At 39.2% G+C, this 27428-nt stretch overlaps 1 protein-coding gene and 1 long non-coding RNA gene across 3 annotated transcripts; one reads left to right on the top strand and one right to left on the bottom strand.

The window, feature by feature from the left end:
• The first annotated feature begins 27 nt into the window (after nt 1–27).
• Nucleotides 28–12976, top strand: LOC148902760 (uncharacterized). 2 transcript variants are annotated; one of them, XR_016114263.1, is made up of 3 exons: nt 28–414; nt 1579–1679; nt 12851–12976. It is a non-coding gene; the product is annotated as an uncharacterized LOC148902760 (long non-coding RNA). The 2 variants fall into 2 exon arrangements; XR_016114262.1 differs by lacking the exon at nt 28–414 and adding an exon at nt 978–1046.
• slc17a9b (solute carrier family 17 member 9b) lies at nt 10992–27051 on the bottom strand. The gene is made up of 13 exons (XM_088990479.1): nt 26685–27051; nt 23238–23435; nt 21031–21170; nt 19912–20011; nt 18381–18511; nt 18181–18277; nt 16902–16998; nt 15722–15809; nt 15600–15634; nt 15389–15504; nt 14054–14109; nt 13463–13492; nt 10992–13107 (listed from the first exon to the last, which is right to left on the bottom strand). Exons 1-13 carry the CDS (start codon nt 26816–26818, stop codon nt 12929–12931), a joined length of 1401 nt encoding a protein of 466 aa, XP_088846605.1. The 5' UTR covers nt 26819–27051; the 3' UTR covers nt 10992–12928.
• Nucleotides 27052–27428: the final 377 nt, after the last annotated feature.

Below are 27428 nucleotides of genomic sequence, written 5' to 3'. Positions count from 1 at the left end.
TCACCGGCAGGAAAAAAATATCTTGCGACTGTAACGTGTCCTTGAGAGTTTTGAAAGGCGCTTATAAATGAAATGTATGATTATTATTATTATTATTATTAAAGTTCACACATGCAGAAAATGATGCCTCGTGTCCGTGTGTGTGTGTTTTAGTGTGTGTTTATGCGCGAAGGCTGCAAACATCTGCTAAATACTAATTACTGTTACTTATTTTTTTTTAGACATGGAACGGATAAAAAAAAATTACATTGATTATAATGGAAAGTGATGTTTCGGTTTTCAAACAAATCAGTTTCAAACAGGTTTCTGGAACGGATTATAATCCAAAACCAAGATATTCTCCGTGATGTCGCTAATCCACTGCTGAGAGGGACACTGTGGTTGATCTAAAGCTACTTCATGTCACAAAGAGAGGTACAGAAAGTGCTGAAGAATGAATGACTCTATGTGTCTTTGTGTTGTCATATTATTTGCTTTTTTTTTTTTTTTTTTTTACTTTATGTTACTTCCGGGTTGAGTGAACGCTGGCGCGTGTGGCTGCCACTGCTCACCGGCAGGAAAAAATATCTTGCGACTGTAAAGTGTCCTTGAGAGTTGTGAAAGGCGCTTATAAATGAAATGTATTATTATTATTATTATTATTATTATTATAGTATATATATTATAGTACAGTGAGACCTCAATTTACAAACACCTTATTTTACAAACTTTTCGTCTTACAAACGTCAAATTTATGAAAATTAAACCATATAATAAGCACTATTTTTCATAGTACACACCCACCACGGCTGGCGGAGTGATCTTCGGCGGAAGCACACGACCGAACAGCACCAGAGGTTAAGTTACCAACAGTCCTTATTGACGGTGACTCTCCTTCCATAAACCATCGACGACCATCAAAAAGGTAAATAAAACTTAATTTTACAGCACAGTTTATTTCTTTAATTACAGTCCTCATGTAATGCGCCTCTCTTTCCAAACAGCAATTCCCTTTGACCTTCGACCTCCAACGTCATTCCATCAAGCCATCAATGACCATCACAAATGTAAATAAAGTGACTTTATGAGACAATGCAGTGTATTTCTTTCATTACAATACAATAGCACATTTATTATATATAGAATAAGGTATGTTGTGTGTAGTTTTAAGTCTTATTTAGTTGAAAAGTATATTTTATGGAAACTCGGGAATGGATTATTCCCATTTTAATGGTTTCCTATGGGAAATTGTTTTTTGAGATACACACTTTTCGCCTTACACACTCTGTCTGGGAACCAATTAAGTTCGTAAGTTGAGGTCTCACTGTAGTAGTATTAGTATTAGTATTAGTATTAGTATTAGTATTAGTATGAGCATTAGTATTATTAAAGTTCACACAGAAAATGATGTCTCGTGTCCGTGTGTGTGTGTTTTAGTGTGTGTGTATGCGCGTAGGCTGCAAACAACTTCTGCTAAATACTAATTACTGACTACTTAGTGTGAATGCCCTTTCTATTAGTTCCCTTCAGTATAAACATTCATTCTCGCTCTTTTTTTTTTTTTTTTTTTGCATGGCCGTCATTATTATTCCACCAAAGGCCCCCAAGGAGTGAACCGAGGCCAGGCGCTGTGGCTGGACCAGACTTGGGGCTTGCGCAGGGTTGTGTTAAACCGCAGAGAACCAGAGCACCAGGACTCGGTAATGCACACAAGTGATATTTGTGCACCCTAGATCAAAAGGCATTTTACCTTTAGATGTTTCCCGCTATGAATATTCAACATCCTTATTGAAATCTAATTTGGGTCTCCTTGTCTCAGGGGTCTTTTCATCAGTGCCTGTTGCCTGAGGCCATTGTTGATTGACAGCCAAACTTTTGTAAAGAGCACGCAGAGAGAGAGAGAGAGAGAGAGAGAGAGAGAGAGAGAGAGAGAGAGAGAGAGAGAGAGAGAGAAAAGGGTATGATCTGGTGAAAGGAGCGATGTGAAGCTTGAGTGGAGGGGGGGGGGGGGTTTAATCATTTAACCTCCTGACTTGCATTCACAAACAGGATGCGAATAGAAGATTTTTGAGAGGTTTTATTAACTTACAGTAAACCTTTTTTTCTGTTTTTTATTCATATTTTTAGTCTGACATTTTTTCATTTTTAAAAAAATTGCCATTTTGGGGGGGCTTGCGGGGGGATATTTTCTCTTATTCTAAAAACTGGCACAATACATTATTAAGAACAATATTGGATGATATTCAGAGGGAAAAAACAAATAATGAAAACATGAAAAATGTAAATGTACCACCCAATTTATTTTAATACAGTAAAGTCTCGTTATATCGATATTGGATATATCGATAGTCCCGGTTATATCGATACTATTTCTATGCACGCACGGAGAAAATTACATGCAAACAGGGTCGGATATATCGATAGTCCCGGTTATATCGATATTTTTTCGGACGCCCTTGAATATCGATATAACGAGACTTTACTGTATTTTACTTCTATTAGCTAGCTAAGGGATCGCAAATAAATAGCTAATAGATAGCCAGAAAGCCAACAGCTGGCCAGCGAGACAGCTTACAGCCAGTCAAGTAGATAGCTAATAGCTAGCTAATGGATAGCAAATAGATAGCGAATAGATAGCCAACAGCTAGTCAGCTTACATCCAGCCAGCTAGACAGCTAGCCAGCTAGCTAATGGATAGCTAACAAATAGATAATAGTTGCCAGATAGCCAACAACTAGCCAAATAGACAGCAACTAGCCAAATAGACAGCTTAGAGCTGTGTGTGCTAGACAGCTAATAGCTAGCCAGGCAGCTAATGGATCCGTTTTTTAATTCATTTTGTCACATATTGTGATGTAATGTAAGGAAAGAAATTGCCATTTCACTGTAAGATAAGAGCATTGTCATCAAATAGTTTTTGCTTTTTTGAATGTTGTTGTGCCGATGACCATTTTGTATTTGGGAGCCTTTTACGAACGTTTAAATTCACAGGAATATAATCTTGGCATACAAACTAGTTTTCGGGAAACACACGGAGCGCCACAATGGCTAGCGGGCTAGTTATTGGCGGAAGAACACCAAACCACACAGCGGAACAGCGCCACCGTGGCTTCTGGACTCCGTTTCCACACCCACTTTCTTTGAGTTCACTTAGTGCAGACGTGGTTTGTTATGGAGTGGATACTTTTGCTTTTTTGGGACTGAAAAAGACCCCACCACAGGCTAGTGTTAAGCCAAAGAGGACACAAAATAAAATTACGGTTGAGAAGAAGGAGATCATCAAAAAAACACGAACGAGGTGTGCGTTTGTGTGACTTAGCGTCCGAGTACCAGTATGCGAATTCGACCATTGCTACGTGTGGCTAAGGGTTTTTCTGTGTTGTCTAAGCAACGGTCTCAGACAATAGAAGAGAGGCTTAAAAACTTCTGTTGATTTGGATTAACGAATGCACTATGTACCGTTTTTTTTATGAAACGGTTTTGCACATTTACATTTGCACAGTATACAGTTGACATTTTTCTTTTGTCATGCTTAGAATATCTCGTTTTCTATCCTTTCACCCTCCACTGCAAATTTCCCCATTGTGGGACGAATAAAGATTTTCTGATTCTGAAAAGCAGCTAGCACGGGACATTGTGAGTGAGGGTATTATCACGGAGAAAACACGGCAACTTCACTCGGATATCATCAAGAGGCAACTACTTCAACGACCATCACAAAGCTAAGTAAAATGACTTTATTATACAGTACAGTTTATTTATTTAATTACAATACAAAAGCACATTTATAAAACATAAAATAAGGTATATTTTGTGTAGTTTGAAGGCTTATTTCGTAGAAAAATATGTTTTATGGGGACCTGGGAACGGATTATTCTCATTTTTATTGGTTTCCTATGGGAAATTAATGTTTGGAAGACACACTTTTCACCTGACGCACATTTTCTGGGAACCAATTAAGCTCATAAGCTGAGGTATCACTGTATTTGCAATTTTCACCATTTTTTCCCCCCCACCCGACCAACATACTATATCTCTGTTTGCTTCTATATATATATCGATACAAATCCAGCGGGATAGAGAAAGTGCGATTGACGTCTTTGCAGAGATTAAATGCAATTAATTTGTTGTGTTAGGATCAAGAAAGATTTGTCCATATTTACACAGTTGTGACAGCGCCATCTGACGCTTTGTGTGTGTGTGTGTGTGTGTGTGTTTTTTATGCTATTTCTAAACCTTACGTGGCTCAACATAGGACCGAGAAAGTCTTAAAAAATAAAAAATATTATTATATTTATGCATCTCTACTCTAAAGAGCGATTGCAATTTTATTTTTGAAACGTACTTAGGAAATTCTGCATTCTAAGCAAAAAGTATCATTGGCGGACCGTCAAAGCCTGCAAAGCCTTCTCTGCTGGCCTAAACATATCTAAATCGCGCGGACTGATGTTAATTATATTTTGTCCATGAATTGCTATTCAATCATAGCAAATTGTCTTTCAGTTTCCTTCCATTGCTTTTCCCTGTTGCGTTGCTTCCAGATGTGTACAGTGAGACCTCAACTTACGAACTTAATTGGTTCCCAGACAGTGTGTGTAAGGCGAAAAGTGTGTATCTAAAAAAAAAAATTCCCATAGGAAACCATTAAAATGGGAATAATCCGTTCCCGGGTTTCCATAAAATATACTTTTCAACTAAATAAGCCTTAAAACTACACACAACATACCTTATTCTATATATAATAAACATGCTATTGTATTGCAATGAAAGAAATACACTGCATTGTATCATAAAGTCACTTTATTTACATTTGCGATGGTTATTTATGGCTTGATGGAATGGCGTTGGAGGTCGAAGGTCAAAGGGAATTGCTGTTTGGAAAGAGAGGCACATTACATGAGGACTGTAATTAAAGAAATAAACTGTGCATGAAAATAAAGTTTTATTTACCTTTTTGATGGTCGTTGATGGATTATGGAAGGAGAGTCACCTTCCATAAGGACTGTTGGTAACTTAACCTCTGGTGCTGTTCGGTCGTGTGCTTCCGCCGAAGATCACTCCGCCAGCCGTGGTGGGTGTGTATTATGAAAATAGTGCTTATTATAAAGTTTAATTTTCATAAATTTGACGTTTGTAAGACGAAAAGTTTGTAAGTTAAGGTGTCAGTAAGTTGAGGTCTCACTGTATTTCGTATTTAAGCATTTAACCAATCACATTTGGACGCCTTCACTATCAGTTCTGCGGGTCCAGTCGCATCAAATGTGCCGATCAAACTGTTGCTCTAACCAATAATATTTCGAATTGAATCGAACCAAAAAGGGGTACAAATGCCTTCTTGGCGTTGGTCAACATGTGTTTTTCTTCAAGGAATGTATTCTGTTTTTTTTTTTATATACTATGGCTAGTTTCAACATAGATTTATTACATTGAAATATTTTGCTTCTGCCGGTTCGGCTTACATTAGCTAGCTGGCTATCATTAGCTATCTATTAGCGATCTAGCTGGCTATCTATTAGCTATCTATCCAGCTAATTTACTCTCTATCAGATATCTATTAGCTAGCTAGCTTACTATCTAAACTAGCCGGCTATCTATTAGCTATCTATCCAGATAACTTACTTTCTATTCGCTATGTATTAGCTAGCTAGCTTACTATCTATTAGCTAGCTGGCAATCTATTAGCTATCTATTACCTAGCTAGCTTGTCCGTAGGCGTCGGTTGTCCTTTAAACACCAAAACCCAGAAATACGAGGCAAAACCACTCCACTGTCACTTTCTGTGCATAATATAGGATTATTGTGCATATTATCTCAATACAACAAACATCATACAGACAATATTTGACAAATGAATTTAATTCAATGTTGTCCTCATCTGGTCAGTGGATTTTTGTTGTGTTACTATTGCGCAGGTGCGGGTAGCGTCCCTCAGGGGTCTATTAAAACGATCCTCCTCTCAAGGCTCTGTAGATTTAAGGTGACCATATGTGTGACAGGAGGCAAACAGCTGACGGGGGTTTAATTGACAAAAATCAACATATTTGGGTGTGTGTTTACATGCGTGTCGGTCAAACATGGATCAGACTCTGATAGGACTATTTTATATAACAATTGATGAAGAACTAGATGCAATTATCACAGAGAAAGCACCTACATGCGTTCATTCCTCAAGATGGTGAAAGAAAAAGGCTACGTTCCTCATCAAGTGTTTAATGCTGAGGAAACCGGACACTCCATTCCATCAGGCCATTAACAACCATCACAAAGGTAAATAAAATGACTTTATTGGACAGTACAGTTGATTTCTTTAATCATAATACTGTAGCACATTTATTATACATAAAATAAGGTATAGTTTGTGTAGTTTTAAGGCTTAGAAAATTAGAAAATTATGTTTTATGGGGACCTGGGAACGGATTATTCTGATTTTAATGGTTTCCTATGGGAAATTAATTTTTGGGATACACACTTTTCACCTTACACACTCTGTCTGGGAAGCAATTAAGTTCGTAAGCCAAGGTATCACTGTATAAGTGTAACGAGCAGTCAAATAAATAGCTGTGTAGCTAGCTATGCATCACTTTCCGGGACTTGAGTGACTTTTCAACACAAAGAGGGATTTATAAAGTAGTGAATTCAGCCTTGTCGGAATGGTTAAAAGTAGTAGTAAGTCTCAACGGATATTCCAACAATGAGCTAAAAGGCGCAGCGTAATTAGCACATAAAGCCCATCAGCGGCTTCCAATATCATGGTCCTCGAAGGAACGGCAGACATATAATGCCTCCTGATCTATTACCACAAAGTGATTAATCCTCCCCACACAATGACCACACTTTAACCGGGCCTCTACATTAGGAGGTGGCCCTTGCGCTAATTAGCATTCAACTCAGCAAAGCGGCGACAACCTCTCCATAAGGAGAAAGGACAGGAGTGGTGGGGATGGCGGCACAGTGAAATGTCATTAACTTGATGTTAATTACTAATTAATGGGGCCATTTCATTTACATGTATCTGTGGGTCTCTGATGGAGTCTGCCTTTCGTGGGTTACTTTGACTGGCCGACAAGTCGGGGGAAGGTGGTGGTGGTGGTGGTGGTATGGTGGGGTGTCATTTCTTTCTGCTGCACTCTGCTTTCTTTCTGCTAATTAAATAGTGTTATGTCTGCTTTTACGGCGCCATTTTATGTCCGAGAGCGCGATGGCGGTGGTGGTGCGGTAAAACATTCTGAGCGAGGCTCTTTAAAGGACAAGCGACACCACTTTTTTTGGTTTCCTAACTGACATTAGAATAACGTTTTATAGCATCTAAAATACCCAAAACACGCAGTATGATATTTTTAGTCAAATGCAAAACACCAATAAAAATGACTTAAAGTGTCTAAAAACTACCTCAAATTGAAACCGGAAGTGGCCAGTTTCAGAAGGTCCCGCCCCCTTGTTCGTGGTGTCACGCCAAGGCGTCTCGCATTGCTAGTGAATCAAAACAATGGCTTCAGATTCTGAGAAGGTGCTTTCTTGTTACTCATCCAGTTATGAATATGATTCAAATAGTTCTGAAGAGGAAAGCATACATGTTTGCAATCGATTAAAGAATTTATTCCGTGTCATTTTGAGGCATCTGGAGTGAAATGTACTGTAGTGACAAACTCTTTAGTAGTACCTAAAAAAGGCAGAAGATGGCGACAAAGGTCTGTGGAAATTGTCTCCTGGGAAGTTTTGTCAGCTAATATCAAATAGTAGTCTTGGTGCAACACACAACAATTCACCATTGCGTTATTTTATGTGTTTTCGTCATCAACACGAAGTTTTCAGACTAAACAAAGTACCGCAAAATGCATTGCGGTGATGAAAGGACTGCTACAATGTGTCCTTTTTTCGGTCCGGGGCGTTCCTTCAGTGACGTAGGGTGAGGACTCGTCACCAACTCAAAAACAAGACTTCCGGAATATTCAGCACTAGTCTTAAAACGTAAAATATAGCTATATGCGGTGGAATCTTTGTAAAATACGCTCAGAAGTCATTTGAAGCCATTTTACAAATTATGGACATAACTTGTCCGAAGGCGTCGGTTGTCCTTTAACTCATTCACTGCCATTTTCGAATTTATTCGGGAATTGAAAATATGACGTTAAGCCCCATTCCCGAATTTTTACAGTGATACCGCAGTTTACGAACTTAATTGGTTCCCAGAAAGTGTGTGTAAGGTGCAAAGTTCTTCTGCCAAACATTTATTTCTGATGAGAAACCATTAAAAATTATAATAATCTGTTCTCAGGTCCCCATAAAACATACTTTTCTACGAAATAAGCCTTTGGAATACCATTGGAAAGCTTCTGAAATTCTAAACATGAACATAAAATATTTATTTGACGTCTAAAGCGAAATATAAGCGACAGATGAGCAAATATCAACGATCGAATGCAGGCAGATTTTCGTCAGAAATCAAAAATGGCTGTCACTGAATACTAGGAAAGAAAATTGCGAGCTCTAGAAATATATATGCTAATGCTTGTTTTTGCTTGAAACTTGAAAGTTATGGAGAAAAATATATATTCTACCACTTCTATGAGTTATATAAATTCAACTTACTCGCCTTTATGAACTGTAGTTTTATCAAAAAGAGTGTAAACTTCAATCAATTTTCCCCCGTTTCTCGTTGCCGTATTCGGAAATTTCAAGAACTAGCATGGAGGGAAACGTGTAATGCGTCATCATAAACTGCATATCTTGGAAAATCCCACGAAAATCGATTACGTACTTCACAAAAATGCAATGATATACGACTGCGAGTAGAGTGCACTCGTTTCACTGGACAGAAACAATCGCGGTGTAATATAGGTCACTGTAGCGTACCTACACGTAGTGTAGCTGCTGACCTAGACTTTGGTCAGGAGGAGTCCCCGAGTTGACCTGGGGCTGACTGTAGAACAGGTTCTACTCTACAACTGATGCGGTGATTGATTTTGAGGTCAAACCTTTCGAGTTACCCGGCAGAATAAGCCTTGAGCGTTTTCAGAATCAGAATCAGAATACCTTTATTCGTCCCGCAATCGACGCTTGACTGCCTCCCAGTGGCATCGTGCAGAAACCACATGAAGATGCCTCAAATATTGCAGTCCACTCACAATTGCTGACAAAATATTTTATTTCTTAATATATGCTTTTGAATGACATCGTTACATTTTACAATACTGCGTTTTACAGTACCGGGTTCAATTTTAATATAAAAAAAAAAAAACTCCCAGGAGAGCTCTCGGGGACCACACTGAGCTTAATGTTACAGGCAAAGTGACATAAAATACAAGCATTGCAAAAAAGTAAAAAAAAAAGTAGAAGTGAAGCATCTGAGGAATATGAACATTTGCTCAAAAGATAAGGAAACAAATGTATTAAAAGGCATTCATTCATACGATGAAAAGTCAACAAGGTACAGCGTAGGTCTGGACGATTAATTGAAAAATTGAGTCACGGAATGTAGTATGCGCTAAAACAAATGTTTTACAATGCATCAAAAGGATTTTTTTTTTGTGTGGTCAACAGACAAAAATAATCACATCACTGTAACATCCACTCCCGAGCAGGCACAAAAATCAGAAATGCATAGATTGGCAAAGTCAAGTAAGTGCCCGAACAAGGTATCCGAACTTTTAAGAGCAAGAATAAATGCTACAAGCAACCAAACCCCGCGAGTCTTCATTGTTCTACAAACCGCAGATCCCTTTTGTCTTGCAACATTCATCATGTCAATGTGCAACAGGTTTACAGCAAAGCAAAAGAGGACACGAGAAAAGACATCTCCCAAATCAGTCAAATAACAACGACAACAGATAGCTGCTTTCACCCAATTGAAATACGTACGCATAAAAACTACCCAGGTCAATCTGGCTTTTTTAAAAATTTTAATTTAACATATTTATTCTCTCTAAAAAGATACCTAATAATTTGTAAACCCTAAAAATATTAAAAGTACCTTGTTCGAAATAATTAAGTCAGGTACGTATATAGGATGGATCTACCGTATTTTCTGCACTATAAGGCACACCCAAAAGAAAATCTTTTTTTATTTTCAAAAGCTGACCATGCACCTCATAATGCGGTGCGCCTTTTGTATGGAAAACATTTTAAAATATGTCATTCGTTGAAGGTGCCCCTTATAATGCGGTGCGCCTTATGTATGGAAAATGTTTTAAAATATGTCATTGATTGAAAGTGCCCCTTATAATGCGGTGCGCCTTATGTATGGAAAACATTTTAAAATATGTCATTCGTCGAAGGTGCCCCTTATAATGCGGTGCGCCTTATGTATGGAAAACGTTTTAAAATATGTCATTCATTGAAAGTGGCCCTTATAATGCGGTGCGCTTTATGTATGGAAAATGTTTTAAAAAGTAATTCATTGAAAGTGCCCCTTATAATGCGGTGCGCCTTGTGTATGGAAAACGTTTTAAAATATGTCATTCATTGAAAGTGGCCCTTATAATGCGGTGCGCCTTATGTATGGAAAACGTTTTAAAATATGTCATTAGTCGAAGGTGCCCCTTATAATGTGGTGCGTCTTATGTATGGAAAACGTTTTAAAATATGTCATTCGTTGAAGGTGCCCCTTATAATGCGGTGTGCCCTATGTATGGAAAATGTTGTAAAATATGTCATTCATTGAAAGTGCCCCTTATAATGCGGTGCGCCTTGTGTATGGAAAACGTTTTAAAATATGTCATTCGTTGAAGGTGCCCCTTATAATGCGGTGCGCCTTATGTATGGAAAATGTTTTAAAATGTCATTGATTGAAAGTGCCCCTTATAATGCGGTGCGCCTTATGTATGGAAAATGTTTTAAAATGTCATTGATTGAAAGTGCCCCTTATAATGCGGTGCGCCTTATGTATGGAAAATGTTTTAAAAAGCCATTCATTGAAAGTGGCCCTTATAATGCGGTGCGCCTTATGTATGGAAAATGTTTTAAAATATGTCATTCATTGAAGGTGCCCCTTATAATGCCTTATGATATTGCAGAAAATACGGTATTCTTTTTTTTTTCTTCAAAAGTACATTTTAAGTAACTTTGGTCTTTCTTTCAAACATTTGTTGAACCAGCAAACAGGTATTGTAAGATGCGCTCATTAGCTCGAAGCCTTTTCACCTCACTGCAACCGAACTTGTAAACATGGTGAAGAGGGGGATAAACAGCTAGAGGACATAAGAACGCAAACAAAAACATAGAAGAGGAAGAACAAACGCACGCTTGAACTCAAAGAGGAGTTTTTTTTGTTTTTCTACTTCTTTCTTTTCTTTCCTCTTACTTTCATGACTTGGCTGTTGTGACATATATATTCCTCTTCTGCGAGATTAATAAAAACTAATCTAATAGCCTTGATTTTCTTAAAAAGATGACCCTGCCTTATATGTGAAGTCATATTGAGCCACAACAGGTATCATAATTACTGTCAGCATCCATTTCCCCTGTAGAAGAAGCAGTGCGTAAATCCAGTCGGTACTGTAGCGCCTGATAATGTTGTGTGCCTTATATTTGGAATACTTTTATATATTTATTTATTATATTTGGAAAACTTTATTCATTCATTGAAGGTGTGCTTTATACTGTGATACCTCAGCGTACGAACTTAATTGGTTCCCAGAAAGTGTGTGTAAGGCGAAAAGTTTGTCTTCCAAACATTAATTTCCCATAGGAAACCATTAAAAATGAGAATAATACGTTTCCAGGTCCCCATAAAACATAATTTTCTACAAAATAAGCCTTACAACTACACAAAATATACCTTATTTTATGTATAATACATGTGCTACTGTATTGTAATTAAAGAAATAAACTGTATAGTATAATAAAGTCGTTTTATTTACCTTTGTGATGGTCGATGTAGTTGTCTCTTGATGATATCCGAGTGAAGTTGCCGTGCTTTCACGGCGATAATACCCTCATTCACACTGTCCCCTGCTAGCTGCTTTTCGTTAATCCAAATCAACAGAAGTTTTTCAACCTCTTCTATTGCCTGAGACCATTGCTTAAACACCCTTAGCCACACGTAGCAATGGTCGACTTAGCATACTGGTACTGGGACGCTAAGTCACACAAACGCACACCTCATTCGTGTTTTTCGATGATCTCCTTCTTCTGCTCGACCGTAATTTTCTTTTGTGTCCTCTTCGGCTTAACACGAGCCTGTGATGGGGTCTTTTTCGGTCCCATAATAGCAAAAGTACTCCACTCAATAATAAACCACGTCTGCACTCAAAGAAAGGGGGTGTGGAAAACTAGTCCGCCAGCCACCGTGGCGCTGTTCCACCGTGTGGTTTGGTGTTCATCCGCCAAAAACTAGTCCACCAGCCACCGTGGCGCTGTGTGGTTTGGTTCGTCCGCCGAAAACGAGTTTGTATGCCAAGATTATATTCTCACAAATTTAATGTTCGGAAGGCGAAAAGTTTGTGAGCTAAAGCGTCCGTAAACCGACGTATCACTGTACACCATTCAAGTGGGGTGCGCCTTATACTTATACACCTGAAAATGCGGTATATGCGGGTCAGATCTGCGGTGCAATATATGCTTGGAGACAACTAATCATTGTTATCAAATACTGTCAAATCGTAACGACTGCCTTCATAATAAACACGGCAGAAAGTGATTTCTTGTCAAAAATTTCAAACTCCCCTTTCTCACTGAAACATAGAGCGACACCTAAGTTAGCTTTACGCGTTTTATGTACAACCTGAGAACCTTCCCAGATGACCCCGCCCTCCCGTAACAGTTCCCTGACACCACAATGCTCTTTTTTTTGTGATTTGAATTTGTGTATCTAATTGTGCAACAAAACGCTGACTTGTGTGTGCTTTGCGCACATTGTATACGTGTGTCTTAGAGAGAGACAGACCTCCTAAGCGGACAATCCAGCTTCTCGACAGCACGGCACAATGACTTCCAGCCTGCGACAGAGTATTTAAATGTGGATGTGGTGATGGCGTATCTTGCTGGGGTCGATATCAACACGGCGGGCCTCGGCGAAGGCCAGAAAGATGCAGAGGCCGAGCAGATTGACGGCAGTGATGAGCGAGAACATGGACGCCCATGATCCTGTGGTCTCGATGAGATACCCCGAGAAATACACCATAAGGACCCCTACACACGCACATCCACACACACCAAATCCTATATTAAGTCAAAGAGATGAAAGGTATGTGTTGTCGCTGAGTTAAATGTCACAGTTCATTGCAACTCCCCCCAAAGACTAACATCTGTCATTCTGTGTCGTCCATTATTGATCGGTCGCAGACACGTTGATGCTGCTTATTTGATGAAATAAATATGACACACAGGAGGCAACGCCACTGACATCGTGTGAGCTTTAAAAGTCATCATTTTTGAGCGGTGGATTAATTATTTGACCAAAAGTGTGTGTTATTAAAGGACAAACAAAATCCCAAGGAAATATTTATGTTGTTTTGCTCACTGTTGTCAAGTGAAAGAAACTCACCTGAGAACGCGCCGCATGTGTTCATCACACCTGTCAAAAAAAGAAAACACACACGCTATGTTAAACTTAAAAAAAAAAATACAAGGGTGACCCAAAAAGATGCGTACCCATAAAAATGTCAATTGTGGCTTTGATTAAAAAGCTATTTATTTCAAATTACAACAACACATTATTCGGTTTATGGAAGACAATTCACCAGAGTTTTGGCTATTTCTGTCAATTTTTATGCAATTTATGGCTTTCCCAAGATGTGTTCCTAATGTCCACCATTTTGTTGCAAGAAAACTTGTACTCGTCTGACAAAAGTTGTCACTTTTACACACTCATCTTTCAGGAGGATGACCCAAAATGATGCGTCCTACTGAGTCCCTCACTGCAGCAATGTTGAAAGCCATAAAATGACTAAAAATTGACAGAAATAGCTGAAACTTTGGCGAATTGTCTTCCATAAACTGAATAATGTGTGGTTTCAATTTGAAATAAATAGCTTTTTAATCAAAGCCACAATTGAAATTTTCATGGGTACGCATCTTTTTGGGTCACCGTGTATATGGTCGTCTTGTCGTGTTTTTGGGGGGGGGGTTCACTCACCAAACAAGGCTCCTGCACAAGATGGAGCGAGATCTTGAACGTTTACTGATACACCGCTGTAAAGTAAAAGTGTCATTAGCCCACATCATACAGTTGACAGTGTTCCCACTCTTCCACTTGTTTTTTTTATTTGTGGAGATTTTAAGGAGTTTTGAGGACTAATTTAGCAATTTTTAATGTCTTTTTTTACATCCAGCAGGGGATTGATAGTAATAATAATAATAATAATAATACATTTCATTTTCAGCGCCTTTCAATGCTCTCAAGGACACTTTACAGTCACAGACAAGCATAGGTATAAAATAAAATAAAATAAAATAAAATAAAATACATTTAATACGTACATTATTTGAAATCCTAAAAATAAATAAATGTATATACAAAATATGGGGAAAACATACAAGTTGACAGGTATGAACGTCAACATTTTTTCTGTGTACGGTCTTTCTGAGCAAATTTCTCATGCAACACATATATAGGTGTAGCTTGTGTTGGTACAAAAGTTTTATTTTTTTACTTTAAAAATGTCATGGCTTTGTCTTATAATAAGGTGCGCTTCACAATCGGAAAATTACGGTTATATCTATGGGTGCCTGCCTGCCTCTACGGCATGGGTGTCAAAGCCGAGGCCCGGGGGCCAAATCCAGCCCACCACATCATTTTATTCGGCCCGCGAAAGCAAATCAAACTTGTGAAATTCCATGATGCTTGCGAAAGTCCAAACCAAAATTTCAAATTGTTATACAGTAAAGTCTGGTTATATCGATATCGGATATATCGATAGTCCCGGTTATATCGATACTATTTCTATGCACCACGGAGAAAATTACATGCAAACAGGGTCGGATATATCGATAGTCCCGGTTATATCGATATTTTTTCGGACTCCCTTGAATATCGATATAACGAGACTTTACTGTATGTTAAACTACAATAACAGTCATTATTCTTTGTGTTAAGTTCATACTGTCTCCTTATTATCTAATTTACAACAGATTCTTTTCGTACGGACAGTGGCGTTTTAGGTGTTCAATTAGCTGACATGTTTCGGCGTATTAATTAGTCCTTATTCTTGACTTCAGATTTGAAAACTAGTTATTCATTAATCTGTTGTGCGTTCTGTATGTAATATGTGGAAGGGATGAAACATTCTAATTTTTCCCAAAATTCATAACGGCTCTTTAGAGGAAACCGTAACTACAATGTGGCCCGCGGCAAAAAAATGACTTTGACACCCCTGATCCACGGAGTCAAACAAAATTTTCGGGAGCGCTAAAACATGGAAAGCAGCATGTTGACACACAAAACTAAAACATGCAAGCAGAATGACAATACCCGTGACTGAAGGTGGTAAGTCCCATTGTGGCCGACACAAACGTTACAGCCCAGGAGAATGTGGTGTTTCCGCACAGAAGTAAGGTAAACACACTGGAAACCCCCATTGAAAAAAACTAAGGAGAGGAAAACAAACGCACAGAATAAAAAAACAGATGAATCCAAAATGTTACAGGTGGACTATGATATTTGCAGATTGAATCTTCTCTACCTGCATCAGCTTCCTCACCGATGCCGTGTCAAAGCCTGTCGGGGATGATATTTTGACAACCGCATGAGTGGAACGACACCATTTGAAAGCAAAAATGCACGCGGAGTTGACTTTTTTTTTACCTTGACTTATGAGGTGGTCAGACAGGTAACCACTAAATAGTGAAGAGGGGATTGCCACCAACCAAGGAATGACATTAAACACCCAACCCTGGAGGGAGGAAATATCAGTTCACCATAAAATGCATTTGGATATTTTTGGTGACGTTTTAAAACACATTTGTTTTTGGTGTACTAATTTCATGATTACATCTCAACTATATGTAGATGAAAATTTGTTTGCATACCAAACATCCCCAATTTTATTTTTTTTTGCATTATTTTGCATACGCTGCTTCCACAACAGCCGTCTTGTCTGCTGCCATTACTGTCGTCCTTGCAGTCTATGACGAGGGACATGTAGTCATGGTAACCTTGAGTATTTGTTGAAGTAAATGCACCGTATGATGATGGACAAGTACAGAAGAGCATTGTGAACCGACAACAAATACTGCATAATAAATTCTAGGCCTTATGTTTATCTAACGACATAATCCCTTTGGGAACAAAAGGTAGGATGTGTTCTCGGTTTGGAGAGCTTCACAACAAGTGTTTCTTCAGCTATCATCTTTACTTCGTTGAAGGTGTTTCATTCCTCATCCGAAGAGCTTCGTCAGCGAACTGAAGTTGTGCTGGTAACTCTGGCCCTATATATATATATATATCCTCTGATAGCTCTAAGGTTGGGGGAGCAGTACATTGCTCCATGAAGCTAATCTGATTACTCCTTTTGTAGTACCCCTAATGTTCTATGCCTAGCTCTGATTGCCCCATTCGGCCTGGTATCACCTCATTAGCATCATGCTAATGGGAATTAAAATAATAATAATAATACATTTAATTTACAAGCGCCTTTCAAAGCACCCAAGGACACTTTTCAATAAACAAAAAACAATAAACACCAAAACAATAAAACCATAAATGAAATGATAAATAATAAAAGAGCTGATTAAACTAAACTGTGAATGCAATTTTAACGAGGTGACCATCATGATTAGCATCATGAGCAGGAGCCTATCAGTACAGAGGTCTGGCACAGCCACCTCTGTCCATTAAGAATATATATAGGACCAGAGTTACCAGCACAACTTCATTTCGCTGACGAAGCTCTTCGGATGAGAAGAAAAACATCCGACACCTTCAAAGAAGTATAGATGACGGCTAAAGAAACCTTTTCAACTCCTCCTGAAATGAATCAAGTTACCTTAGCATCGGGGAACATGTCTTTAAAGAAGGTTGGCAGCCATGAGAACAAAGTGAAGAATGTGCTGGATGTGCAAAGGTGTGTAATGATCACGGCGCTGGTCGGAGAATAAAGCAAAGCAGAGAAACACACAAAATCAATGGGAACGGGCATTGGTATCACATGAAGACACACGTACACAAACAGTGCAGTTATGGATCTTTTTTTCATCTTTTGTTTTGAAAGCCAAAGTTGCTACCTGTGCTATTGGTTTCCTGCTACATGTTTTTTTTATCAACTATTTTCTGAATCTGCCCTTTTTTCTGTAACACATCCATTTTCTAATCCCCATATCCAAATAAGGGTCGTGATGGGGCTGGAGCCTATCCCAGCCGTCTACTGGCAGTAGGCGAGGGGACACCCTGAACCGGTTTCCAGCCAATTAAAATTATAACACCATAAAATTGGTCAACAAGTGGTCATCTGCACTAATTTCGTTTAGTTTAGTAGTCATCTGCACTAATTTTTAGTTTCGTTCCAGACGATGTGTAAAAATGTGTCCACTCTAGTGCCAGGGTTTTTGTCATTTTCACTCAAATTGCAGGACCCACAGAATATTGTGTTTTAGGATTACAAAAACATTCAATGCAATGTAAGAAACCTTACACTGTCTTCTTTCATCAGAAAAAAAGAGTTAATTCCTAAATAATATGGGTCTGGAGTTATATGAGCTTGAAATGAGGGCGGCTGTCTAAAATACAATGCAATACATACAAATTGATTTATATAGCGCTTAAACTGGAACAAAGCGCTAACATAAAAAATGAAATGCTGCACCCTTGTGGAAGGGAAAAAAACATTAGCAGAGGGCTTAGCAGCGCTTTATCGGCACCGCCGCAAGAAAAACAAAAACGTCAACAAATTCGGGATTGGCGCATATTTTCAATTCCCGAATAAATTCGGAAATGGCAGTGAATGAGTTAATATGGCTGCTAATTTTAGAGATTATGTTTAAAACAACTGTAAGAGTCTGACAGAAAGAAAAATCATTCAATCATTGATTGTCATTAGGACAGTGATTAAAACTGTTTTTCCCATATCTTGTGAAATGGAGCATTTGATTTATTGAATCATTAAATCAGGAGGTGATTCAGTGTCATCCGAAATTTGAAAAGGGGCTAAAACCATTCAGTAGCTGCACCTAATCTCGCTGTTGACACTGAAAGACAGACCAAGCTGGCAGTCGGACAACTTGAACATATATTTTCCGGACATTATCTCTTCTTTGTCATGTTCTCACCAGACTGCCGGTTGTCTGAAGAGCCGTAACCAGTGCCTTTTGGTCAATTTGGATTGTGGAACACCATTTCCCAAAGACTCTAAAGTGATGATTGGCCCTGCGAGTGCAAAACAGAACTGACAGGTTAGCATATGAGCTTGTTTCAAGAAAAGAAAACCCAACACCATAGATGAGACAACAACAAAAAAAACCTCACTTGCCTTCTCCTCTCAATAAGTATTTCCACATGCAGTAGGCCCAGATTACTGCCAGAAGACCCGACACATAGAAGACGCTCTCCCAACCGTACAGGTCCAGCATCAAGGAACCAGCCCCCCCGATCACGAGGGTGCTGCCAAAAGTCACAAAGTCACCTGGTTTGCGATGGCCCACACAGACAGTTGGCAAAACTGGCTATATACATTTACATTTGTATTAATTTTACCAGTTGCTAAATTTCTGTGATTGTGTCGTATAAGGGATAAAAATGTCAACGCTATATCGTTTACGTTTCAAAATCTCGATTTCATGGGATTCATTTTCCATTCGCTAACAACGAACGACTTTCAGAGCGTTATACTCCAGACCCATATAATTTAGGCATTAACTAGCTGGCTATCTATTAGCTGTCTAGCTAGCTGCCTGCCTATCTAGCCTATCTAGCTATTTATCTATTAGCTGGCTAGCTATCTAGGTAGCTATCTGGCTGACACTCTATTAGCTATTTTTAGCTAGCTAGCTAGCTGTATCTCTATTGATCTAGCTACCTATCTATTTGCTATCTATAAGTTATCCATCTATCGAGCTATTAGCGGTCTATTAGCTAGCTAGCTTTCTATCTATTTGAGTTACTTAGCTATCTATTTATCTAGCTAGCTAGCTAGCTATTTGGTATCTATTGGATTGGATTGGATTGGATATGCCTTTATTCGTCTCACAGTGGAGAAATTTACATTTCACAGCTTTACATTGGCTATCTATTAGCTATGTATTGATCTAGCTACCTATCCTGTGACTGTAAAGTGTCCTTGAGAGTTTTGAAAGGCGCTTAGAAATGAAATGTACTATTCTTCTTATTATTATCTATTTGCTATCTATCTATCTATCTATCTATCTATCTATCTATCTATCTATCTATCTATCTATCTATCTATCTATCTATCTATCTATCTATCTATCTATCTATCTATCTATCTATCTATCTATCTATCTATCTATCCAGCTATTAGCTGTCTATTAGCTAGCTAGCTTTCTATCTATTTGAGTTACTTCCGGGCTGAGTGAACTCTGGCGCGTGTGGCTGCCGCTGCTCACCCACAGAAAAACTTATCCTGTGATTGTAAAGTGACCTTGAGCGTTTTGAAAGGCGCTTACAGATTAAATGTATTATCATTACTATTATTATTATCATCATTATAATTATTATTATTATTATTATCATCATTATTATTATGCATATTCCACCATGATGTCCCTGATCCACTGGTGAAGAGATGCTTTGATCCTCTCCTCTTACATCTGGAAGTGCTTCGCGTAAAAAAGAGGTTACAGAAAGTGCTGATGTATGAATGACTGTGTCTTTGTGTTGTCATGTTATTTTTTATCTTGTTTTTTTTTTGTTCTTTGACTTCAAGATGCTGCTGCGAGAGTGGCTGCCTTTCCAGAGCTCCTGTATTTTGTTTTTCTATTATTATCATTATTATTAATACTCTGAACAACATACTGTATGCATGTACGCCAGACGTGACTCACCCTAGATAGGAGCCGCTGCCCACAGTGCTCATGAGGAAGCCTCGCTCACTCTCCACCACCTTCTGAGAACACAAGCTTGCCAAAGAAGGGTAATGAACACCTGCAATCAATAGTACAATCGAAACATTTTAATCAGAAGTCGTATCGAGCAAGACGAGATGCACATTGTGTTTAATATTGTCCTGGGCGCTTCCAAAGAAAGATCGAGTGTACCACCAGGGATGCATCTGGGAAATTAAGGGGGGACCCGATTGAACTAGATGGCCGATGTATACAAAATTGATTTAAATAAATCAAAATACATTCATTGAAGCATGATATTTCTAAATTGAAAATAAAAAAAAAACATTATTTGAGTAAAATCAATTTTTCTAATATATCAACAATTTTAATTCAAGTTAAAGGACAACCGACATCACCTTTTTGTTTCCTAACTGACATCATAAAAACGTTTTATAGCATCTAAAAAAAAGTGAAGGCCCGCGGGCCAAATCCGGCCCGCCACATCTTTTTTTTCGGCCCGCGAAAGCAAATCAAACTTGTTAAATTCCATGATGATTGCTAAAATCTGAGCCAAAATTTCATATTTTTGGATGTCAACCACAATAAAAGTCATTATTCTTGACTTCAGATTCGCAATTTTTCTGTTTCTGTTTCTCTCATTTTAATGGTTTATATCACAGGTGTCAAAGTCAAGTCCCGTGGGCCAAATCCGGCCCGCCACATCATTTTTTTGGCCCGCGAAAGCAAATCAAACTTGTTAAATTCCATGATGATTGCTAAAATCTGAGCCAAAATTTCATATTTTTGGACTGACTTTTTGACTTCAGATTTGAAAACGAGTTATTCATTAATTTGCTGTGTGCTCTATATGTAATATTTGAAGGGATTTAAACATTCTAATGGGTTCCCCAAATTCATAACGGCCCTCGAGAGGAAACCATAACTTCAATGTGGCCCGCGGCAAAAAATGACTTTGACACCCCTGATATAAGGCAAACGGTTTCGGTGCGGAGAAAATTAGTTCCAACTTGAAGCTTTCTGGAAACCCCATTTGCCTTAAATTAATTATTCTCAATGACTCTCGTGGTGTCCTATTGCGCAATCAAGCTGGTTCACCTTGTAAAAGGCCCATCAGGAAGCGGGCAAGCGTCATTGAGAAGATCGGCTGGGAGCAAAAATGAGCCAAGATGGGAGTGAAGGCCGTCATGGATCCCCAGGCTGCAGCAGAGAGCAGGAGTACTTTTTCTCCTCCCACCCTTGAGCAAATAGTCAACTGTATTAGCATCAACATGGGACTGTGACTTGATTGTGTGAGCTATCATTCATGTGAATGGGATTCATATACAGTGATACCTCATTTTACCAACTTAATTGGTTCCCAGGAAAGTGTGTGTTAGGCGAAGTTTGTCTGCCAAACATTTATTTCCCATTAGAAACCATTATAAATGAGAATAATCCGTTCCCAGGTCCCCATTGTTGTGTGAATAGGCAATCATATGTTAAACTTGGCTTTACGTGCAGTACAGATTTGAAAGGGCTAATCCGATTGGCCGGTGAGTGGGTGTGGCTGTGGAGATACAGTAAAGTCTCGTTATATCGATATCGGATATATCGATAGTCCCGGTTATATCGATACTATTTCTATGCACGCACGGAGAAAATTACATGCAAACAGGGTCGGATATATCGATAGTCCCGGTTATATCGATATTTTTTCGGACTCCCTTGAATATCGATATAACGAGACTTTACTGTATATGCTGCCTGAATCAGGTGGCTCTCGTTAGCCATACACCGCCGGTGAGTCCACATTCTACCTTTCTGTTGAGTGTTTCACTTTTGTGTTATGTGACAGCAGTCTTCTGCCTGTATGTAACTGTTGGTTGCGCTGATAGCTGTTTACAATAGCGAACCAATACAGTGAGCCAATACATTGTAGCCAGGTCTCTCTCAGCAAAGCTAACGATACATTGTAGCCGCTTGGGCTTCTCAAAGCAAAGTTGGGCGATGCGAGTTTGCGGGTGGATATTGTGTGATGTTTGACCGCTCGAATCACCACTACACAGCTGCCTAATATAAAACTACAATAATGTCAAAGTATAATGATTAAAAAATGAATGTAACTATAATGATAAATGAATTAAAGTGCAGTGATAAGAAATGATTTGAATGAGTTGCATTTATATGGGCCATTGTGTCTACATTTGCAGGTTTGTGACCTACTTCACTGCTCGTCTACCAAACAAAAACAATCAAGTATTCAAACTCAATCAACAATAATAATATATATAATAATATACAGTAAAGTCTCGTTATATCGATATTCAAGGGAGCCCGAAAAAATATCGATATAACCGGGACTATCGATATATCCGACCCTGTTTGCATGTAATTTTCTCCGTGCGTGCATAGAAATAGTATCGATATAACCGGGACTATCGATATATCCGATATCGATATAACGAGACTTTACTGTATATATAATAACGAGAGTGAGTTGAGTTGTATCAGTGGGGTCTCCCTGGGATCCCTTTCGGTGGGAAAACGTGGAAATGTAAAGGACCGAACACCCATAAAACATAATTTTCTATGAAATAAGCCTTAAAACTACACAAAATATACCTTATTTCATGTATAATAAATGCGCTATTGTATTGTAATTAAATACATTAACTGTACAGTCTAATAAAGTAGTTTTATTTACCTTTGTGATGGTCGTTGTCAATAGATGACGAACTTCCAGGTTGCCCCTTGATGATATCCGAGTGAAGTTGCCGTACTTTCTCGGCGATATTACCCTCACTCACACTGTCCCCTGCTAGCTGCTTTTCGTTAATTCAAATCAACAGAAGTTTTTCAACCTCTTCTATTGCCTGAGACCGTCGCTTAGACAACACAGAAACACCCTTAGCCACACGTAGCAATGGTCGACTTAGCATACTGGTACTGGGACGCTAAGTCACACAAACGCACACCTCGTTCGTGTTTCTCGATAATCTCCTTCTTCTGCTCGACCGTAATTTTGTTTTGTGTCCTCTACACTAGCCTGTGGTGTGGTCTTTTTCTGTCTGATAATAGCAAAGGTGATTGAAAGAAAGCTGGTGACCAAAACTAGTCCGCCAGCCACCGTGGCGCTGTTCGACCGTGTGGTTTGGTGTTCATTCGTCGAAAACTAGTCCATCAGCCACCGTGACGCTTGCCGAAAACTAGTTCGTATGCCGAGATTATATTCTCGCAAATGTAATGTTCGTAAGGCAAAAGGTTCGTACGCTAAAGCGTTCATAAACTGAGGTATCACTGTATCAACAAATGATGAAACTCACCGGTCACTGACGTAACCGCCAAACACTTGCGTGAAGCAATAACCCCAAAAGAAGCTGCCTAGAACCATGCCAGATTCCTTCTTGCTCCAGTGAAACTTCTCCGCCATGCTGACCGCACAGATGGGCATCGCCACCCGGGCACAGTAGAGGAGGCATGTACCAAGGAGGAGCACCACTGTCCACACCCTTGCCACCGGCCTGCACGGGAAGGATTGCTCAATTTAAATATTTCATTGAAGTGCCGTGCATGAATTATCACAACAGTAGAACATGGGAAATGGGTTCAAAGGGAAAGGTAATGCCCTAAATATACGTCTGGGCAGTAGGGATATTTATATAGGACCAGAGCTACCAGCAATATTTTCGTTCGCTGACGAAGCCTCTTGGATGAGAAGAGAAACGTCCGACACCTTCAAAGAAGTACAGATGATGGCTGAAGAAACCTTTTCATCTATTGTACAACATTCAACAGCAATATTTAAAAATAGTACGCATCTTTATCAATAGAGTGCTTTCATATCCGCTGCAACAAAACAGTTTGCAGAATATTTCCCATATTTTCCCGTGTATAAGATGCACCCCCAATGAATGGTGTATTTTCAAACTTTTTCCATATATAAGGCACACCGGACTATATGGCGTATCTTCAATGAATGAAAAATATAGAAATATAATATTTGTAAAATATAATACTTTGCAGAGAAGGCGTTGCAGGCCCTGACGGCCCACCACTTTGTTTCCCATTTTCTAACCCAAATATTTGGTTAGATTAACCCATATCAAAATACCGCCACTCAGAGGAACATTAGTATATATTTCTGTGTAAGCTCTCAGTCGTACAGGAGTGGTCCATCGATGAGAAGGTTTCTTCAGCCGTCATCTGTACAAAAGTGAAGGTTTCGGACGTTTCGCCTCCTATCCAAGAGGCTTCGTCAGCGAACTAAAGTCTGACTGGTCGTATCGGCCCCATTTATATATCCCTAATGTCCAGACCTGGTGGCCAGACCTGGTATCAGAACCCTCCAGCATAGGGCTAAACTAATACCAACTAGCACTGAAGGTAGAGAAAAGGAGTCAAAACATATCAGGAGAGCACTCACTAACTGTGGGTACCCTCAGTGGTCATTCAACAAATGTCAGAAAGAAAGAATAGCGAACGAAACCAATAATTCTCAAGATTCTAAAAGGAGAGGAGTAGCAGTACCGTACATTGCAGGAGTTTCGGAAAAATTACAAAGAGTCCTTTGGCAACATAAAATTCCTACTTATTTCAAACCGATAAACACGTTAAGGCAAAAATTAGTGCATCCAAAAGATAGGCTACCAAATGAAAAACAAAGTAATGTAGTTTATTCCATACATTGTAAGAATGAAAATTGTAAAGAGCAGTACATTGGGGAGACTCAACAAATTCTCAAAAAAAGACTTTATCAACATCGCAGGGATAATACTAGTGGGCCTCAATCGGCAGTACATTTGCACCTAAAAGCTACTAACCACTCATTTGACGACAATGAGGTTAAAATCTTAGCGAAAGAACATAGATGGTTTGAAAGGGGGGTAAAAGAGGCGATTCTTATAAAACAACAAAATCCTTCATTAAACCGGTCTGGTGGTGTGAGGTTCAATTTGGATCGTTCATACAATAGCCTGCTCAGGCAAAACAGGTTAGGCAACTTTCGCAATGCTGATGAGGGTCGTTATGCTGATGAGGTGATACCGGGGGGAGTGGGTGTAATAGGCCAATCGTTAGTCAGGAATGTAGGAACAATCAGTGGGGCCACAGGGGGGGGTCCCGCGCCTCCCCCAACCTGAGAGTAGGGACCTATCATAGCTGTGTCCGGCGCCACCAGGTCTGGACATTAGGGATATATAAATGGGGCCGATACGACCAGTCAGACTTTAGTTCGCTGACGAAGCCTCTTGGATAGGAGGCGAAACGTCCGAAACCTTCACTTTTGTACAGATGACGGCTGAAGAAACCTTCTCATCGATTAGTATATATTGTGCATATGCTCTTGTTCTATAAAACAAAGAATCATAGTACAGGAAATATTTTTACATGGGCAACATCACCATAGGATGCCTAAGTTAAATAATGTGATGTATTTGTGGCATTTTCACATTATTTTCTCTTTGTGGACACAATGACACAGTGTGTAACTGTGTAAACAGACACTTATATACATATACATAAGGCAATACATCTTGCAACTTGCCAACAATATGCAAGCACAAGTGGACAATCAAAGCAAAACCGAGATGTGGATCACTTGTGGAAAGAGGAGGAAACCTCATTTGTTCCAGTGGGGAGTGACGTGAATAGAACTTGTTGAAGCAGTAATTACGTCGACCTGCGTCACAAGATTTTTGGGTGGCCAAAGTTATTGGAATGTGGTAGCAACTCTGTCTGCTCATACGTGTCATACGGATGTATCAGGAAATACATTTTGGACCAAAACTCAAGTACAGACTGCATGCTAACATAGTCACTGGCTTCCTGTCGGCTAAACTATCAACTTTAAAATAACTCTGCTGGTTAATAGAGCAATGAATGGTCTGTGGCCTGATTTTTTTTTTATCACTTACAATGCACCCTAAACTTCCGGGTTATATGGAATATGTCTGCTGTCTATTCCCAAAGTCAGAACGAAACATGGTGACACATTATTTTTTTTTCGCCCCCATGTAGTCGTACTTAATCAATAAAAAATGTATATATACACGTATAGATATTTTTTTTTTTTTGCATGAATATGTGGAACAAACTTCCAGAGAACTACAGGTATGTGTCGGTCTCCTCCTTCTTCTAACTGTACTGTAATATCATTCTTGTTTTGTGTCCATTTCATGATCAACTGTTTTACCTGTTTTAGTTGTGTGTTCATTCTTTGCATGCTTTATATCAAGCACTTTGAGTGAAATGAGCTATCCAAATAAACTCGCCTCGCCTTATGTAAAATACGTATGTATGTAAAATACGTCTTACCTTGGCAAGGCGGTGAAATGCTTTACAAGGTGTCTCGTCGGGAATTGTCAAATTCCACAATTGATCCTAGAATTATTAACGATATGAACTTTGTTCTTGGTAAATTGAGACATGTTTAGATGCAGCACTTTTTTGTAAAATGTTTGTTTGGTGGTGTGCGATGAGATATTTTACGTAAAAAAATCAAGATTGGAAAACGCAATTTATGTTGAGCTGTCGTCGTCTTCACACGCAGAGGAGGCATATTGGATAAGCTAACATCTCCTTCCAACTCAGTTAACTACAGTTCGGAGCAAACATTAACAAGATATCGCTCGCCCCTTGAGTACCACTGCGTGCCATTTAATTCAAAGTGGAACCATGTGTTTCTTGATTTGACTTTCGAGTTGACATTGAGAACTAGGTTGATGGGTCACGGTAAACATTCGGCACTGTCATGGTTTATGCGTAAACGTTACCTTGACCAGTTGTTGTTGTTTTCGGCCCACTTCTTATGACACCCAGGGACTCCAGTCTTGTCGACAGGATGGTTCTCCTTGTGACTGAGCAAATCTGGACCATAGTTCTTTCCATGTTTTTGAATCAGTGCCATTCAACGCGCTGTCTCTGTTAGCGGCAGCCTCGACCGTCGACTTCAATTTCTTCCCGGCAGTGCAGACAGGAAGACACGACAGACTTCTGGCGTTCGGACACACATATCTCGTCGTGATAAAAAAAAAAAAGCTTCAGGAACTGCTAACAGGAAACTGGGCGAAGGAGTCTATTTGTCCGATGCCCCACCGAGGAGATATCCACGTGTCAGTTTTTACCCATGCGCGTCTTTGTGTGGTCGCTAGAGGGCGAAAACCCGGAAGTGATTACATAAAAATACAATCTGATCACAGGTCTGTAGTCAATTCGATCCAAATGAAGTCACTTTGTACTAAGCTCTCAGTCGTACAGGAGTGGTCCATCGATGAAAAGGTTTCTTCAGCCGTCATCTGTACTTCTTTAAAGGTGTCGGACGTTTCGTTTCTTATCCAAGAAACTTTGTCAGCAAACATTGTACTAGTGACACTTTGTACAAGTGATGGGAATTCCGGCTCTTTTCAGAGAGCCAGTTTTTTTTGGTTCGGCTCACAAAAAAGATCCGGCTCTTTTAGCTCTTAAATGGTTCCTCGGTTTTTGTTGTTGCTTAAATTAATTAACTGCCAAAAATCATG

This window comes from Hippocampus bargibanti, linkage group LG01, assembly GCF_051943395.1.
Source record: "Hippocampus bargibanti isolate YZ-2025 linkage group LG01, ASM5194339v1, whole genome shotgun sequence".
In the NCBI taxonomy this organism is placed as follows: Eukaryota; Metazoa; Chordata; class Actinopteri; order Syngnathiformes; family Syngnathidae; genus Hippocampus; species Hippocampus bargibanti.
The sequence above is the reverse complement of the archived record's forward strand: the minus strand, read 5'-3'. Positions and strand labels throughout refer to the sequence as shown.

Bases quoted from the DNA above. Each gene is read 5' to 3' on its own strand.
- slc17a9b (XM_088990479.1), bottom strand. From the start codon at position 26,818: ATGGCACTGATTCAAAAACATGGAAAGAACTATGGTCCAGATTTGCTC. The intron at 15,505-15,599 runs GTAGAGAAGATT...TCCTCTCCTTAG, and splicing joins CGGTGAGGAAGCTGATGCAG to TTTTTTTCAATGGGGGTTTC. The intron at 13,493-14,053 runs GTGAGTGAACCC...TTTTTTTGACAG, and splicing joins TTGTGCAGGAGCCTTGTTTG to GTGTGATGAACACATGCGGC.